General features: G+C 50.0%; 2 protein-coding genes across 2 annotated transcripts; both read right to left on the bottom strand.

Annotated features, from left to right (window-relative positions):
* Positions 1-2,568: 2,568 nt before the first annotated feature.
* Positions 2,569-2,979, bottom strand: EI90DRAFT_2952177 (uncharacterized protein; the record flags this gene model as incomplete). The annotated part of the gene is made up of 1 exon (XM_039055413.1): positions 2,569-2,979. A coding segment is annotated over one exon (411 nt), but the record flags the coding sequence as incomplete, so codon positions are not given.
* A 2,677-nt stretch (positions 2,980-5,656) lies between these two features.
* EI90DRAFT_746328 (uncharacterized protein) lies at positions 5,657-10,002 on the bottom strand. The gene is made up of 4 exons (XM_039068005.1): positions 9,935-10,002; positions 8,954-9,809; positions 6,618-8,893; positions 5,657-6,543 (listed from the first exon to the last, which is right to left on the bottom strand). Exons 2-4 carry the CDS (start codon positions 9,789-9,791, stop codon positions 5,749-5,751), a joined length of 3,909 nt encoding a protein of 1,302 aa, XP_038907947.1. The 5' UTR covers positions 9,792-9,809; positions 9,935-10,002; the 3' UTR covers positions 5,657-5,748.
* Between the last annotated feature and the right edge of the window lie 4,011 nt (positions 10,003-14,013).

Raw genomic sequence — 14,013 nt, 5'->3', positions numbered from 1 at the left:
ACTGAGGGTGCGGGATAAACCCCGCGCTTGAACACAGGAGAAAGCCACCCTTGCAGAGATGAGTCTGTGGGGCTGGTGTAGGTCCCAAGAGCAAGTCGGTTTCAAAGATATAATAATCAGTGGGGTAAATGTGGCGGGTAGATCGCAAAGCAAATGATGAGGTGAATGGCGGGGAACACATAGTTTGCTCATCCGTGAAACCCGGCCCACGGGGTTCCAGAACTCCCTGTACCTCACCGAGTAGAAGGAAATGGGAGGGGGAGAAAAGTTAAAAGCATAGTGGTAGGCACACTTTTTGGTCAGGCACCAGCGCGGGCTTTGCAACAGCGCATTGGGCAACGCCATGATAACACATCTGGTTTGCGTCCTTTCATGTCGGTTGGCCCAAAATATCGGCATCAATGAGTGAAGAACGCGTGAGAACGCGTTCAATTGCAAGGGGGTCACCAGCGGCTATTGGCATGGAAGCACTGGCATGCGCGCAACAGAGCATGGGCCCACAGTGTCGGACTCAATAATGGGAGAAACCAAGTAGCAGACACAGATATGGGTCCCACCAAAGGGTGCAATGCAGGCTTGGTCGCCAAGATCGGATGAGCCGATTGCACAAGATCGCTCAACCTGGAGTGGCAATAGAGAGCATTGAAGCACGTATTGTGATGCAGAAAACAGCCAAGAAAAACGTGGCTGCGCATATTATGGATATCCAGCGTCGATTCAATGTGTGTAGGAACACAGAGATAAGAGAGATGACGGGTGAGACGAAGTTCCCAAGCAAATGGCAACTCCCGGACCGACAAGGATGAAGATAGAAACAGGCAGATTGCATGCAATGCTGGCGTACTTTTGCAGAATTCTTATTGCCAATAGTTCTCAGGGCGGAGTTGAGACATACATTGCTCAAGGAACCCAAAACCGATATTAGCGCCCCGCGCTTCGACTCTTCCCAATGGTCTCCTCGCTCAACCATCACATGCCTACGGTAGCCCTGGTACTCCACTTGACTGAGCAGCTGCAGCATTTCGAAGAAAGTGATAAGTATTTTAATGATGGTAAAACCCAGTACAATCTGACGGGGAACTTCCGGCACTGGATAATGCTGAAAAGGGAGGATGTGGAACTCAGCGATGATGAGAATTAGGGATTGGAACGCTCTAAGTTTCTTTTGGTATCAATATGTAAGTCGGAATACAGATGCTAGGTAGCCCCGGTACTACACACGACTGAGCATTTCCAAAAAGCTGATAGGGACTCCCGGCATTTTCGATTAGGTGATGGTGCAACCCAGTACGATCTGATGGGGGGACTTCCCACAGTGATTGTTTGTAAAGGGGCGATGAGAGTGGGATGAAAGGGAGACGCATTCGATAAAGTTTCCATGGTGCGCGTGCGGCAGTGTAGGCCACCTCCTCTAACTCTTCCAGAAGTTGGATTAAATTGTGATTCTATCAAAACGACATCAGACAAGCAATCAGATGAATCATTTATACTCACATTGAACTGACGTAATTCTTTAGGAAGTATCTCGTCCACCTCCGGGCGAGGACTTTGCAAGTGGGTCCATGTCAACACATGGTTTTGCATAATGAAGGAATTAAACTCGTTTTGCAACTCATTTGACTCTTGTAAAAAAAGTTGTGAAGGCTCCAGGTGCTCGAATAAGTATTCAATAACATAGTTGAAGCGCCTGCGATGATCATCCCACTTTTTCTCCATAAATTCCTCCCATTTGCTTTCATCTCCTAACAGGGGACCAGTGGGTACCCCAAACACGTTCCGCCCACAACAATCGTTGAAAAGTCGAAGAAGCGGCAATCCAAGGAAATACCCTTTCACGTCATTGATGAAAAATACTTTATCATTCTCGTCACCAATTGGATTTCCTGTAACGAATTCTTTTGCCGTTGCGTGATAGAAGGAGACACCCTCTGTGTTCCCTGAAGGAAGATCTACGATCGAGCTGATCGGTTCCAATGTTGCACGGATCTCATCCTCCGGAATCCCAAAAACCAGCGACATGAAAGACACGGTCATTGGCTTATGTGCCGCAACAATTGCACCAACCACCAAGCGGTAATTCTTGGCCACATCCGAGGGAACTCCAGATGAATCCAGCACATAGCCTTGTCGAAGAATTCGCAAGTACTCCCTACCAAGGTCGGCAGGCGTGTCAGGGAGGTTGAGCAGGTTCTGGAACGCCGATTGTAGGGTACGGCCACGCCGTGTCTGCAGGCCGACATCGCGAACTCGGATAGATGCCATAACAGGTAACCCACGACAAGCTCGAGCAAAAGCGGTGAGTCCCTTCTTTGTTGGTTTCCACGAAGATTCACTAATGAGCTCCTGGAGGCCATGCACCACCATACGCCGGACTGTGCCAAAAGCTGCATCTTCCACGATGTCGTCCACATCTTCACATGGGATGACAAGACCCTTGGCTTGAGCCTTAGACCAAGCTGAAATTACTCCTGGCTCCGGACGACAACTAACTAGCACAGCGAATGCCGGTGGCAGCTCCTGAAGGACAAGAACTAGCGTCATCAAGGACTTGAGTATCTCCTGATTCCCACACTCATCGAGGCCATCCAAGACAATGACAACGCGATCCTTGCCCAAAGACCATATGTCCTTCAGCTCATGCATCGGCTCAATCATCAACATTTTCATTTGTTTTTCCAAGGGGAAATTTTGAACTGAGGCCAAAGTCGGTTTCTGAAGGTGTCTGACAAGCGACAATTTGAAGTCCTCGCTGAAGGATGCAAGCTGGTGAGCAAGGGTAGAGGGAGACTGTTCGATGGAATCCAAGCCCATTTCTCCCTGGTTCTTATCCCAGAAGTATGACGCTGCCAGAGTACCGCATTTCTCGAGAGTGGATGCGACACTCAAAGAGATCGCAGTCTTCCCCGTCCCGGGAGAACCCCTTAACCAAACAAATCGGTTCTCGGGATTTTTCAAGTGCCTGAGCAAGGATTTTCGCATCTTGGCCCGCGTTCCCGGTAGACAGTCTGATTTGCTTGTCACACATGTGTGCTCGGCCGGGGCACACTTAAGTCTCGATAACTCAGCTGGAATTATCGATGATTAAGCAATCTATGGGTATGTGAACAGACACATACACTGAACGGATGAATGCTCGGTACGAAGCAGAATTAAAGTCAGTGATCTCAGCTGTGACAAACACGGTGAGTCAGCATATGACCATTCAAAGGATTTCGAGTACGCAAACCTCAAATCGATGAATGGCATCATTTAGGCAATACTTCATATTCATTATTTGCTGTGTTATATCGGACGCTTGGATGGTCCTCTCGACAACATGTCTCTTCTGGACTGATTCAATCTCTTTCACTTGTTTTTGCAAAGACCTACGAAGAGAATGAGCAAACGTGATCGAGAGGAAGATAAGATGCATACATGTGGAATTCCTGCACTAGGGTCTTAAGCTCAGGAGGAATTTCTCCGGTCCACTCCCGGAGGGGCTCAAGCACTGATTCTTGTGTTTTCTGAATGACCGTGCACAACTGATCGAGTTCCTCGGTGTTTCCGCTAACATTCTGCATGCATCAGGTGTGAGAGGCGACCACGATCAAGATCATCAAGAAGAGGATTCACGAACTTCATAGATGTTAATCCATGCCAGAAGCGTGTTGGGGATTTGATCAAGATTGGGAATGGGGACGAGCTTGAGCGCAGTGGCTGCGGTTCGGAGGAAGGCTTTGGTGCCGCCGATGATCTGCTTCTTCCCATCGCCATCGGATATAAGAGGTGCTTCATCCGTGACAGCGGATGAAGCAGCCAGAACTGACGGCTTGATATCTGGTTCGTGCTGCGTGCGGACGCTCGCGCTCGCGTCGCCGTCACCACCAACGAGTGCAGGCAGAATCATTTCGGTAGAGAGGAATGGCCATGGATCGTTCGGGGATGCCTGGACGGGCGTCGTCATAGGATAATTCGGCTGGGGCGTACTTGGTTGGGTGCAGCGATTGGCGCTTCTCCGGAACAGCTTAGATATCCTGTCTCGAAAGCGCGTTGGTTGCTTCGTGGCATCATCCTTTGAGGTGCCACTCGTGGGAAGGGTACCAGGATGTGAACCTGCGGATTGATTATGATCTCCATGAGTCTTTCCGTCGTCTTCAGTTACAGAAGCCGTGATCTGGATGTTGGAAACATTAGGGGATGGTGCCTGCTGTCGATAATTAGGAGACTCGGGGGCGTGCCGTGGCTTTATCCAGGAGGGGAAGCGGTAGGATTTACGGTCTTTGGGCATGGCGCACTGTATGGTAGCTGGCGATCACAAACGGGTGTGTTGAAGAAAACGTTCGGTGGCAAGAGCTGCTCTTACATGATCTATGTGTGAACCTGAGGCTGTTCGCCCTTAGTGGACGTAACGATGTTGACCGCCAGACGATGAACTAGAAATTGGTGAATTAATCGTCTCCCAAAAAGGATCAACACACACGTGTTCCCCAACAGAACAGAGCGACACTCATGAGTGCTAGAGCACTTGAGAGCCTTGTCAGGTTTTCCTGATGAAATTCGACGTGCGCTTCCACTTCCATGAAGCAACCAAACATCGGAGAGTATGTGAAATAGTGTGTGTACAGGGTAAACCACCCCAAGACAGCGATGAGCGAGAAAGCGCCACTGGGATATATAACTTGGCACCGAATCCCAGTCTGTACTCTGTACTTAGGCAGGATTCCAGCCTCTGTGACTTCGTAATATTAAATAGACGGAGTACCATAGCACACAAGCCTAATTTAATCTCGCACCCCCATTGAATGGATACTAATTCCCAATTTTTTGGACCTTCTCAAGCTCCGTACTACTCTTGGGTAATAATCCTTTCTTCAGATCGCCACCCACGCGCAGGCAAAATTACGACAGCATTGCTAGTCCAAAAAAAAAGGGAACTGATGTACAAATTGCATCGGAGCGAGTAATTTCAGGGATAAAGCAAACCAGAAAACAATAAAAAGGGCTTTGCTCTATACCTTCGTGAATGCAAGAAAAAAAGAAGGATGAATGGAAAAAAAGGAAGGGGGTGGGGGAGGGGTTGGGGAAGGGGAGCTGAAGGGAATGGGAATCGAAATGAAAGAAGTTTGGAAAAAAAGAAAAGTTAATAAATTAAAAAGGTGAAAAAAAAAAGTGTCGTAAAGTGAGGAATAGATAGATAATGCATTTGTCAAAAAAACCCGTTTGGGTCCGTGCGAGGGGGGTAACAATGCAGATGAGAAGAAAAAGGACAAAAGAAGAGTTAGACGATAAAAAAAAAGAGAAGAGTGAGAAGGAAGAGAAACGGCGGGCGGGGAGGAGCCAAGTTTGATGATATCAGACTGTTTAACAGAGACAGGGGGGTTGGGGGGGAGAGCGGAACTTACGGAAGAAGGGGAAAAAAGAAAAGGAGCGTCTTTCCGGCATGATTGTACGTTCCAAGTGAGTGGTAAGAGAAGTCGCGCACTTGCACGTGTTTATGGAATCGATCAGGAATTAATGGTACGAAGAGATAGTGTAGCTTCATGCAGGGTCAAAAGAATGGTAGGGCGGGTAGAAGTGGAGAGTTAAAAGTTGGAAAAAAAAAATGGGATGAGGGGTGGGAGACCCGATTTGGCCCTTTGGGTTGGAGAAAAGAGACGAGGGAAGCGGAAATGAGTGAAAAATATGGAAAGAGGTTAAGAAGGGCGCAGAGCGGGGAGGTTCATGCTTAGACAGTATTGAAAGAAAAAACCAATATATTGGTACCATAACTCAATGCATCTTCCAACTCGAGGGAGCTTGCCTACTGGATTGACCATTTCGAGCAGCCGGAAGGGCTTGCGAAGCAGGAGCGGTCCTCGTTCGCTGACGAGGTCTAGGTAGTCCTCCCGCCTCAGACGCAGCAGATTTATTTCCCCCTGTCCCAGCACCGGATTGTCGAGGGAAAGCGACCCCACTCGTCCGTCCTGTAGACTGCGCGGCAGGCCCGAACGACCCTCCATAAACAGAAGCAGATCCCCAATTCGAGGGTTCACCCAAAACGGAACGTCCAGTGCCGCCACCATACATTGACGCCGGAGAGGACGGGAACATCGGCATACCCATAGGCATACCCATACCCATGCCCATGCCCATTCCCATAGGCATAGACATAGGGCCCATGCCGCCCATCAAAGAGGGCGTGCCCATCACACTCCCTTGCATCCCAAACGCAGCCGTAGCATTGCTCGATCTCTCCCACTCATCATTGGCAGCTGCTAGAGCCTGCTGTGCAACTGCAAATTGATACGTCTGCTTCGCAATAAACATGGCCTGTTGATGAGCCGCAACGTACGCCGGGTCCATGGTCGTAGGTGTGGGAGGTATGGCAACCGGGCCAAACGCACCGGCACCCGTATTACCAACACCAGTATTCGGCCCCATGAAAAGAGCTTGAGACATCCTCGCTTGAGCTTGAGTCCAAGCTTCCCAGGCTTGTTGAGGAGTACCAATACCACCCCCAAGATTAGCAATCGCATCATCATGATCAGTGATGATAGGCGGAGGACCATTGACCAAGTTCCCAAGCTGTCATAATAAGTGATGCAAAAGGATTCATCAGCATCACTGCAAATTCATCCCAAAAGGGGTCATGTACGCACCTCAATCGCAGCTTTGGCCTCACTTCGTCTCCTGTCCATCCTCTGCATTTCCGGATCTTTCGCCTTCTCTATCTTAGCCAAATCCGCACCTCCCTTCACGGCGATACTGGTATTTCCACCCCCACTCCCAATGCTCGAGCCCTTAACATCCGTTTCAGGGGTCTCGAAAGAAACACTGCGCCTCTTCGCATGATTGGGTCTGGGCAATCCCCCATTCCCAATACCGCCTCCATTGCCTCCGCTATTGCTCATCGCGCTAACCCTCGAAATCACCGCACCACCACCACTCGCGGTCGCTCCACTACTCGTCCTTCCTTTAGCAAAACCATTACCAAACGAAGCATACGCACTCCCACTCCCAAGACTGGGTTCACTTCCGTCTCTAGGCGTAACGGGGAACTTCCCGCTACTCGAATCTCCAACAGAAGAAGCCGGTGAAGAATCAAAATGACTCTGCCTAAACGCATGTGAGAATGGACGTTGTTGTCCAACGCTGAGAGAAGTGGTAGGAGGAACGCTATTGGAAGGAGGGAGGGAAGGTTGAGATTGATGCGCCAAAGGTTGTTTGGATCCAAGCGGTAGGCCAGCACTATTGTTACCTGTCGTCATTGCACTCGACATCCTCGCTTGCGAACCTCCAACACCCGCAATCGGAGATCCAGAATTGGGTAAAGGCGGTCTCCTGCCTACAACTCCGGGCGAATGGGAAGTAGAAACACCCACATCGGATTTGGATGAAGGGATATGATTTCCAGCAGGAGTAGAAAAAGACCGTCTCGTTGCGGGCTTGAGCACAGAGGAAGGGGGTCGATTGGCCGCGCCGCCAGCAGATCCAGCTACACCTTTCTTGCGCGAAGGTGAAGGTGCTAACCCACCACCACTGCTACCAACACCAGAAGCAGTTAATCTCGTCACAGACGTAGACACGCTCAAAGTAGACATCGACGTCCCAGGTCTCTTAAGCCCCGTAAGACTCGACAACGGTGCATCCTCATCACCCTCTTCCCCTTCCCTTCCCTCATCATCATCATCACTATCAGCCTCCGACTCCTCCTCATCACTCGTCTCACTTTGGTCCGCAAACATAGAAACAGCACGTCTCGCAGCGCCAGAACTAGGCTGCGTCACCTTCCCTTTCCCACCCTTCCCACTCTGCCTCCTACCACCGCTAGCACCAGCACCAGCACCTTCCGGGGACGAGGCACCAAGAATAGGCGTGGACTTGGACCCTTGGGATCGACCATAACTCGCTAGCGAGCTAGATGCCCTCGCCTGTTCGCCTACATGACTCGTACTGCGGTCCGTCACAGTCGACCCAGACTCACCACGAGAGTGAGACGCCTTGAACGGTTTAACGCCGGTTCCTGTACCTGTGACCGTGACCGTACCCGTGCTAGTCACCGTCGATACGGACGATTGTCGGGGCTGAGCAATAGCCGAAGCAGAAGCTCCAAGCAAAACAGAAGCACTTGGCGGAGGCCGAGCAGCACTTCGCATAGGTCGAGTGGGTGAAGGAGGAGATTGAACAACAGGACTCGAAGGTTGAGAACGCGATTTTTGATAAAAGGCTGATTTCGACAAGGGTCCTGGATTCTTCGCAGTGATCGTATCCTGTCTCCCAAGATTCGACTCGGAACGACTGAATGAATTCTTGGCGTTACTGATAAGGCTGTTATCACCACTGTTTTTGGTGGGGCTGGTATTGTTGCTGCGATGGTGGTGTTGGTGGTGATGATGATCGGGACTTCCATCCTTGCTATCATCCTGAGCAAACGACGACCGTCGAGGGCCATTATTTGATGCAAACGTAACAAAAGACTTGTTATCCGCCCCACCCCCAGCCGTGGATAACCTCAACCCTGGGCCCACAGGCGAAGAAGGTTGCTGCTGCTGTTGTTGTTGCTGTTGCCCCAAATCCCATCCCAGCCACAAGGACGTCGCAGCAGACATCAACGAAGACGCATCCGCATCCAACGTAAAAGACGTCCGATTAGGTAACGGAGGTTCATCGCCCGCGGGCCCTAGGATCGGCGAACCATTCATATGAACAGAGCTTCGTCTGGCTTGTGCCTGACGGAAGGCTGCAACGGTAACCCTTTGTGACGATTCTGAACCGACGCTATCACCCCGTGGTCGACCGATTGGAGGCAGTGCTGCATCAAGGGACGTTCGTGATGGTGACAAGTTGGTGGTTGTCGAGAGTGGGTGAGAAGATGATGTGATGATGGGTTTGGAAGGACCCGGTGATACAGGTCGAACTTGTCTGAATCCTTTCACTTTGAACGTATCCGAATCCTCATCGTTATTAGACGTGGACGAAGAGGAAGTGACTCCACCTGTCAGAGATCCCCCGGAGGCGAGCAATCGTGTTCGGGGAACGGGCGGGATGGCCGAACCAGATTGTTGAGATGAAGACGATGTGTTTTCCGAGCTTCCCTCGGCACCACCATTACGACCCTCCCTGGAATTGGATTTAGATTTGGATGATTTGAACCACCCGAATATTTTGGATTTGCTTCGAGTAGACTTGAATGAATTCTGACTTCCTTCTGTCGAGCTCCTTGCCCTTTGATGCGTGAGGCCACGTTCCGAACGCGTTATTGCACCGGAAGGAGTTTTGGGTGGTGATCCGGAATGGGACGGGATAGCATCAGGGAGCGATTGTGATGATGTGACCCTCAATAAACCATCACTATCATCACTATCACTATAGGCATAACCTCCAAAGACAGCCGAACGTGAAGGAGGTGGTCGTAGCGAATCCGAGGAGGCGAGATGAGGTAAAGAAGGTGATGTTGTCCGTTGTTGAACACCGTGAGGCGACGGCTTTCCGGAAGATTGTCGATCTGGAGTATGTAATGTTGTCACATTGAGTGAAGGTCTACTAGGTAATCCGTTCCCAGCCGCACGCCTTTCGCTTCGAGAGGGATTATCCGGTAGCCGTTCGAGACGTCTAGGGTACGAAGAAGGATAGTTACTAGATGAGTCGTCGCCATCAAGTCCATTCGGCGAGGGTGAGGGACGGGTGAGTGGCGAATGAGGGGATTTGTGTCGACGAGGAGGAGGGGTAAAAGGGGGAGGAGGTGTTGTTGACCGAGATATCTGGTCATCGTACTGAACGTTTGTGCTCTGCTGCTTGCCCTTCTTTCCAAACAGACCGCCGAAAAATGGCATGGTTTGAGCTGGAAAGGCCTGTACGCCCATATCACGTTGCATGCACCCAAAACAAAGGAGGTGGAAGATTATTATAAGAAATAGAAAGGAAAGGTGATTAGAACGTGTCAGGAACGAGCTTGATAGAGTGGAAAGAAACGTACTATAAGCTAGCAGGTTAGGAGAAAGAAAGGAGAGGGAGGGATGAACGAGGCGAAATGTGGTGGTTGGTCGAAGAGTTGGGTCGTAAAATTAGTGGGAATTGCCGTAATGTCTGACGAACCCCGTAAATTGATCGTCAGGTCGTTCCGTACAGCCTCACTGGGAGGTTTTGGATAAGTTTTCCGAGGTAGGTTGCGGGGAGAGGGAGAACCCCAAGTTGTGAAAGCGATGGGAGCAGCAGTGAAAAGTTGGCTCGAACCACCCTGGGTGGTATATAGCGGAATAAGAATGTGTGTGTGTGTTGAATTTATATATAGCATGTGTTTGAATCTCACATTCATTTGCCTCTACTAATATTTTCTCGCTTTACGTACAACATGATTACTGTCAAACGCTTCAACTCAAAAACGTGGATGGATATCCTTTGCAGACATCATTCACACGAGCCTATTTCCCATAAACTGCACCACCCCTCATGCAACACCTCGCGGGCTCAGAGCGAACCTAAACAGAAGCAAACACTCCTTAATCGCTCGTTTAGGTAGGAATCCGTGCTTGGCAGCAAGTATCCCTGCATTGAGGGGGGGGAGATAACATATAAACGGCCATTTTGAGCAACGGACCTTTCCTCAAGAACCATGGCCGCGAAGACGTACATAGCAACATGACCATTTTCAGAAATGACGTATATATAGGCACCAACACAAATCGAGTAATACCCAACGCCGGGCCACAGTATCGCTTCCGATGGGCGCTGCCCCTCCGGCCATAGCCTGCATGGCAGCAACCATCATCAACTCACCAGATCTTTCCCCCACGCCACTGCTTTTCCAAGGTACTCACCGATCTCCGTACACCCGTGGCTTTTGCTTGCCTGACTAAAAGAAAAATTCAGTACATTTGTGTTCTGTTCGGGCACTCGTGCATCGTCCCCAGTACAATACATACAATCTGCCACCCAGCCAACACCATCACGGAGAGAATGTTCCGTCTGCGCACACGCGACTGTCACGCAACCGGTAAAACAACTTGACGGGAAGATCATGGCATGCTTTTTGAGTGCGCTATTATACGGCAACCCAAACGGCGAACTAGAACGCAGTGCGCGTGCGTGCGTGCACATCAATATATATCCCAACCCCCCGCCGGCACGCCCCCCAGTACCTCAACGTTGGAACCCTGCCGCATGCAAGGCAGCCAAGCCGAGCTTGAAGCCGAGCATGATGAACGTGCGAGCCATGGCGGTATAACCACATCCATAATATTTCGCCATCAAATGTACAAGTCATCCTACTTCTCCGCTCTTCCAAGCTGCCGCTGCATTGACGGCTTGGAGGCTTACTTATCAGTCAGCCGGAAAATCGCCAGTTCGACGGTGCGGGCCCCTCCAACACGCTTCTCACATCTCCGTGTCAGTCCGAATTGAAGAATCCCCGAGCTTCTCTTCTGGCCGCGCGTCTGGCAGCTTCACCAACCAGCCCCTCTAGGCTTGCCAGGTCTTCATATCATATCATATCATATCATATCGCACCATGCATGGCCAGTACCAGCAATCCTATTCATACAATTCCGCAATGCTTTCGGCGGCATACAAAGCAACTATGTGTAAATGTAGGACTGCGCAGCCAACGATGCCTCTTATCCTCTCCTATCCCTTCTTAGCCACCTCTGCTCTTTCCCTCTGCTCTTTCTCGGCTCTCTCCAGCTCCATGTTTCGCCTCAACACCTCGGCATTAAACTGATGCTTCCTGTACGTGCCCCATACGTACGTAGCAATAGGACGTAATTAAGGCACACACACAGCATACCGATTGCGATCGCGTTCGGTCGACAGTAACATGATCCCACCCACGCACCCACCCCAAAGGATCGCGATGAGAGAAGACCCGGGGGGGTTTGCAAAAAGAAAAAGAAAAGAAAAAAGGACGAATTGGTCGTCAGTATCAAGTCGAACATACGACTTTCCACAGAGCACACAAAACCTTCACACACACAAACAGATAAATCAGACTACATATGATCGCAGGAACGGGGAAACCGGCTTCGCTCGCTGATCGTCAGGGGATCCGGCGAGCGAACGAACGTTCCTCGCGCGCACTGTATGTACGAGTTATACGCGTCCATACAATTTTCCCCCAACAATAACAAAAAAAAAAAGTATATGACGTTCTCACGCGTAGAATTCGCGAAGGAAGGAAAAAAAGAAGATTATTCACGCACCCTATTGCGTGATCCCTCATTTGTCGAAACTTAGCAGCATCCATCACGGGGCGCGTTCCGGCATGAGCGCCGGCGCCGCTCGCCGGATCCGTAGATGACGAGTGTTGAGATGACATTATGATATGATAGGATGATGCGCGATTCTTCTTTATGCGCGGCGATAACTGCGTCGCACGGTGTGGTTGTTGTTTTTTTAGTCAGATATGGGTAGATCTGAGCGTCACTGCGCGCGCGCTACCAATATGACGGGCAGTTGTGGTGGTAGTGAAGCACGATGACGGCAGGACCTAACCTCTATTTATACTTTTATCCGAGTTTATACTGTGATTATTACTGATGCCGTACGCAATATAGACAGTGTGCCCCATCCTATGACTTGTGACGCAATTCTTTTGCACCGCTTGCAACGACTTTGACTGACAGCACAATTACAATTATTTAGCACTGACGCCACGACAATTAACGATTTGTTCCGGCCTTATGCCTTATCGCTTACTGGCTACTTCCGAAGCTAGTTGTAGTTTTGTCACAAGGTCAAATGACGAAAAAGTAACCAAGTACGGAGTAAGTAACCTCTCCGGAACCTTTTGACACAATCGAACTCCGCCCCTTCCCCATTCTTCGCTTTCCTGTGCAAATCAATTACGTGTAGGTGCCTCTAACCCATAGCAACCTTCATTTCACCCTGTGGCTAGGATCGCGAGCGTGTGGAGCCCTCGACAACGCGTGGATAGCGAACAAGCCTCGATCGATCAGCTGCGTCCACATCGACTCCCGACTGGGTCGGGCACTCCACACTACTATAGAGGCTGGTCACCTGCCTAGTCAGACACGCCGCAATCGTTCTACTACTGCAGGGCTTTTTTAATTACACCAGCAGAAACTAGTCCCACAATCGGTACTTCCCAAGTAGCTTGCAGCGAGCAAACGGGAAGTTGTTGTGTCCAGTTCTCGATTTGCTGGTAAGAGATCGAGCTAGCTGGGCTGTACATACATACATGCACCAACTCCATGAGTCAAAAACCCGTTCCTCCCAGCGAACTGTGACTCATTCACGGCAATGATCTAAGCTACTAGCCACCACTTCGCATTCTTAACAACCTTAGACTCGGGGACCATTAACTGTTTGAAAGTTTTGATATCAACTACTATGGCTTCAACAAAGTCAAGGGATTCCCTTAACAGTACTATGTTGGCGCATTCTCTCTCCGAAGTCCAACAACTGAATGAGTGGTACTAGCTTTTGTTGTGTTTCTTCGATCGAAGGGGTATGAAACTTCGTTTCCTTATTCGTGGCGACGTTCGAAAGGTCTTTCACTCAAATGAACAACAACAACAACTGGCTTGGTTTACGGCTCGGCCTGGCTTTGGGTGGAGCCGAGCGCACTATATAGAATATATTAGTACTCAACACAGTCCACCCTGGGAACATCTGAAGGGTGTGGAACTCGAACGGCTCTTGCTTAGCACTTACCTATTGGAAATCGGACCTCGGATGTTCTCACATCATCGCAATATAGCTGGAACACCATAGTGCTCGGATATGCCTGGTATGACCGAGTTGACCATGCACCCCTCGATCCTATTCCTTACACTCCGATGGAACTCGTGATACATTCATCAGAGAAATCACAACAGCCACCATGCAAGATATACAAGCAATATATGCATCTCCAAAACGCCGGCTAATTCCCTGAAAATAAAACCGTGTTGTTGGCGGTAGGTGTGGATCCCACCCTTTTTTTAAAAATTTGAACACCTCCGCTGAATATCCCAAGATGGTGGGCAAGGCACGACTGATCGCAATATCAGTCTCACTCTTACGCACCGGACCAGTCTTCCGATCCGGCATCACCCCGAC

This window comes from Cantharellus anzutake, assembly GCF_015039405.1.
Source record: "Cantharellus anzutake strain C23 chromosome Unknown EI90scaffold_197, whole genome shotgun sequence".
NCBI classification, from domain to species: domain Eukaryota; kingdom Fungi; phylum Basidiomycota; class Agaricomycetes; order Cantharellales; family Hydnaceae; genus Cantharellus; species Cantharellus anzutake.
The sequence above is the reverse complement of the archived record's forward strand: the minus strand, read 5'-3'. Positions and strand labels throughout refer to the sequence as shown.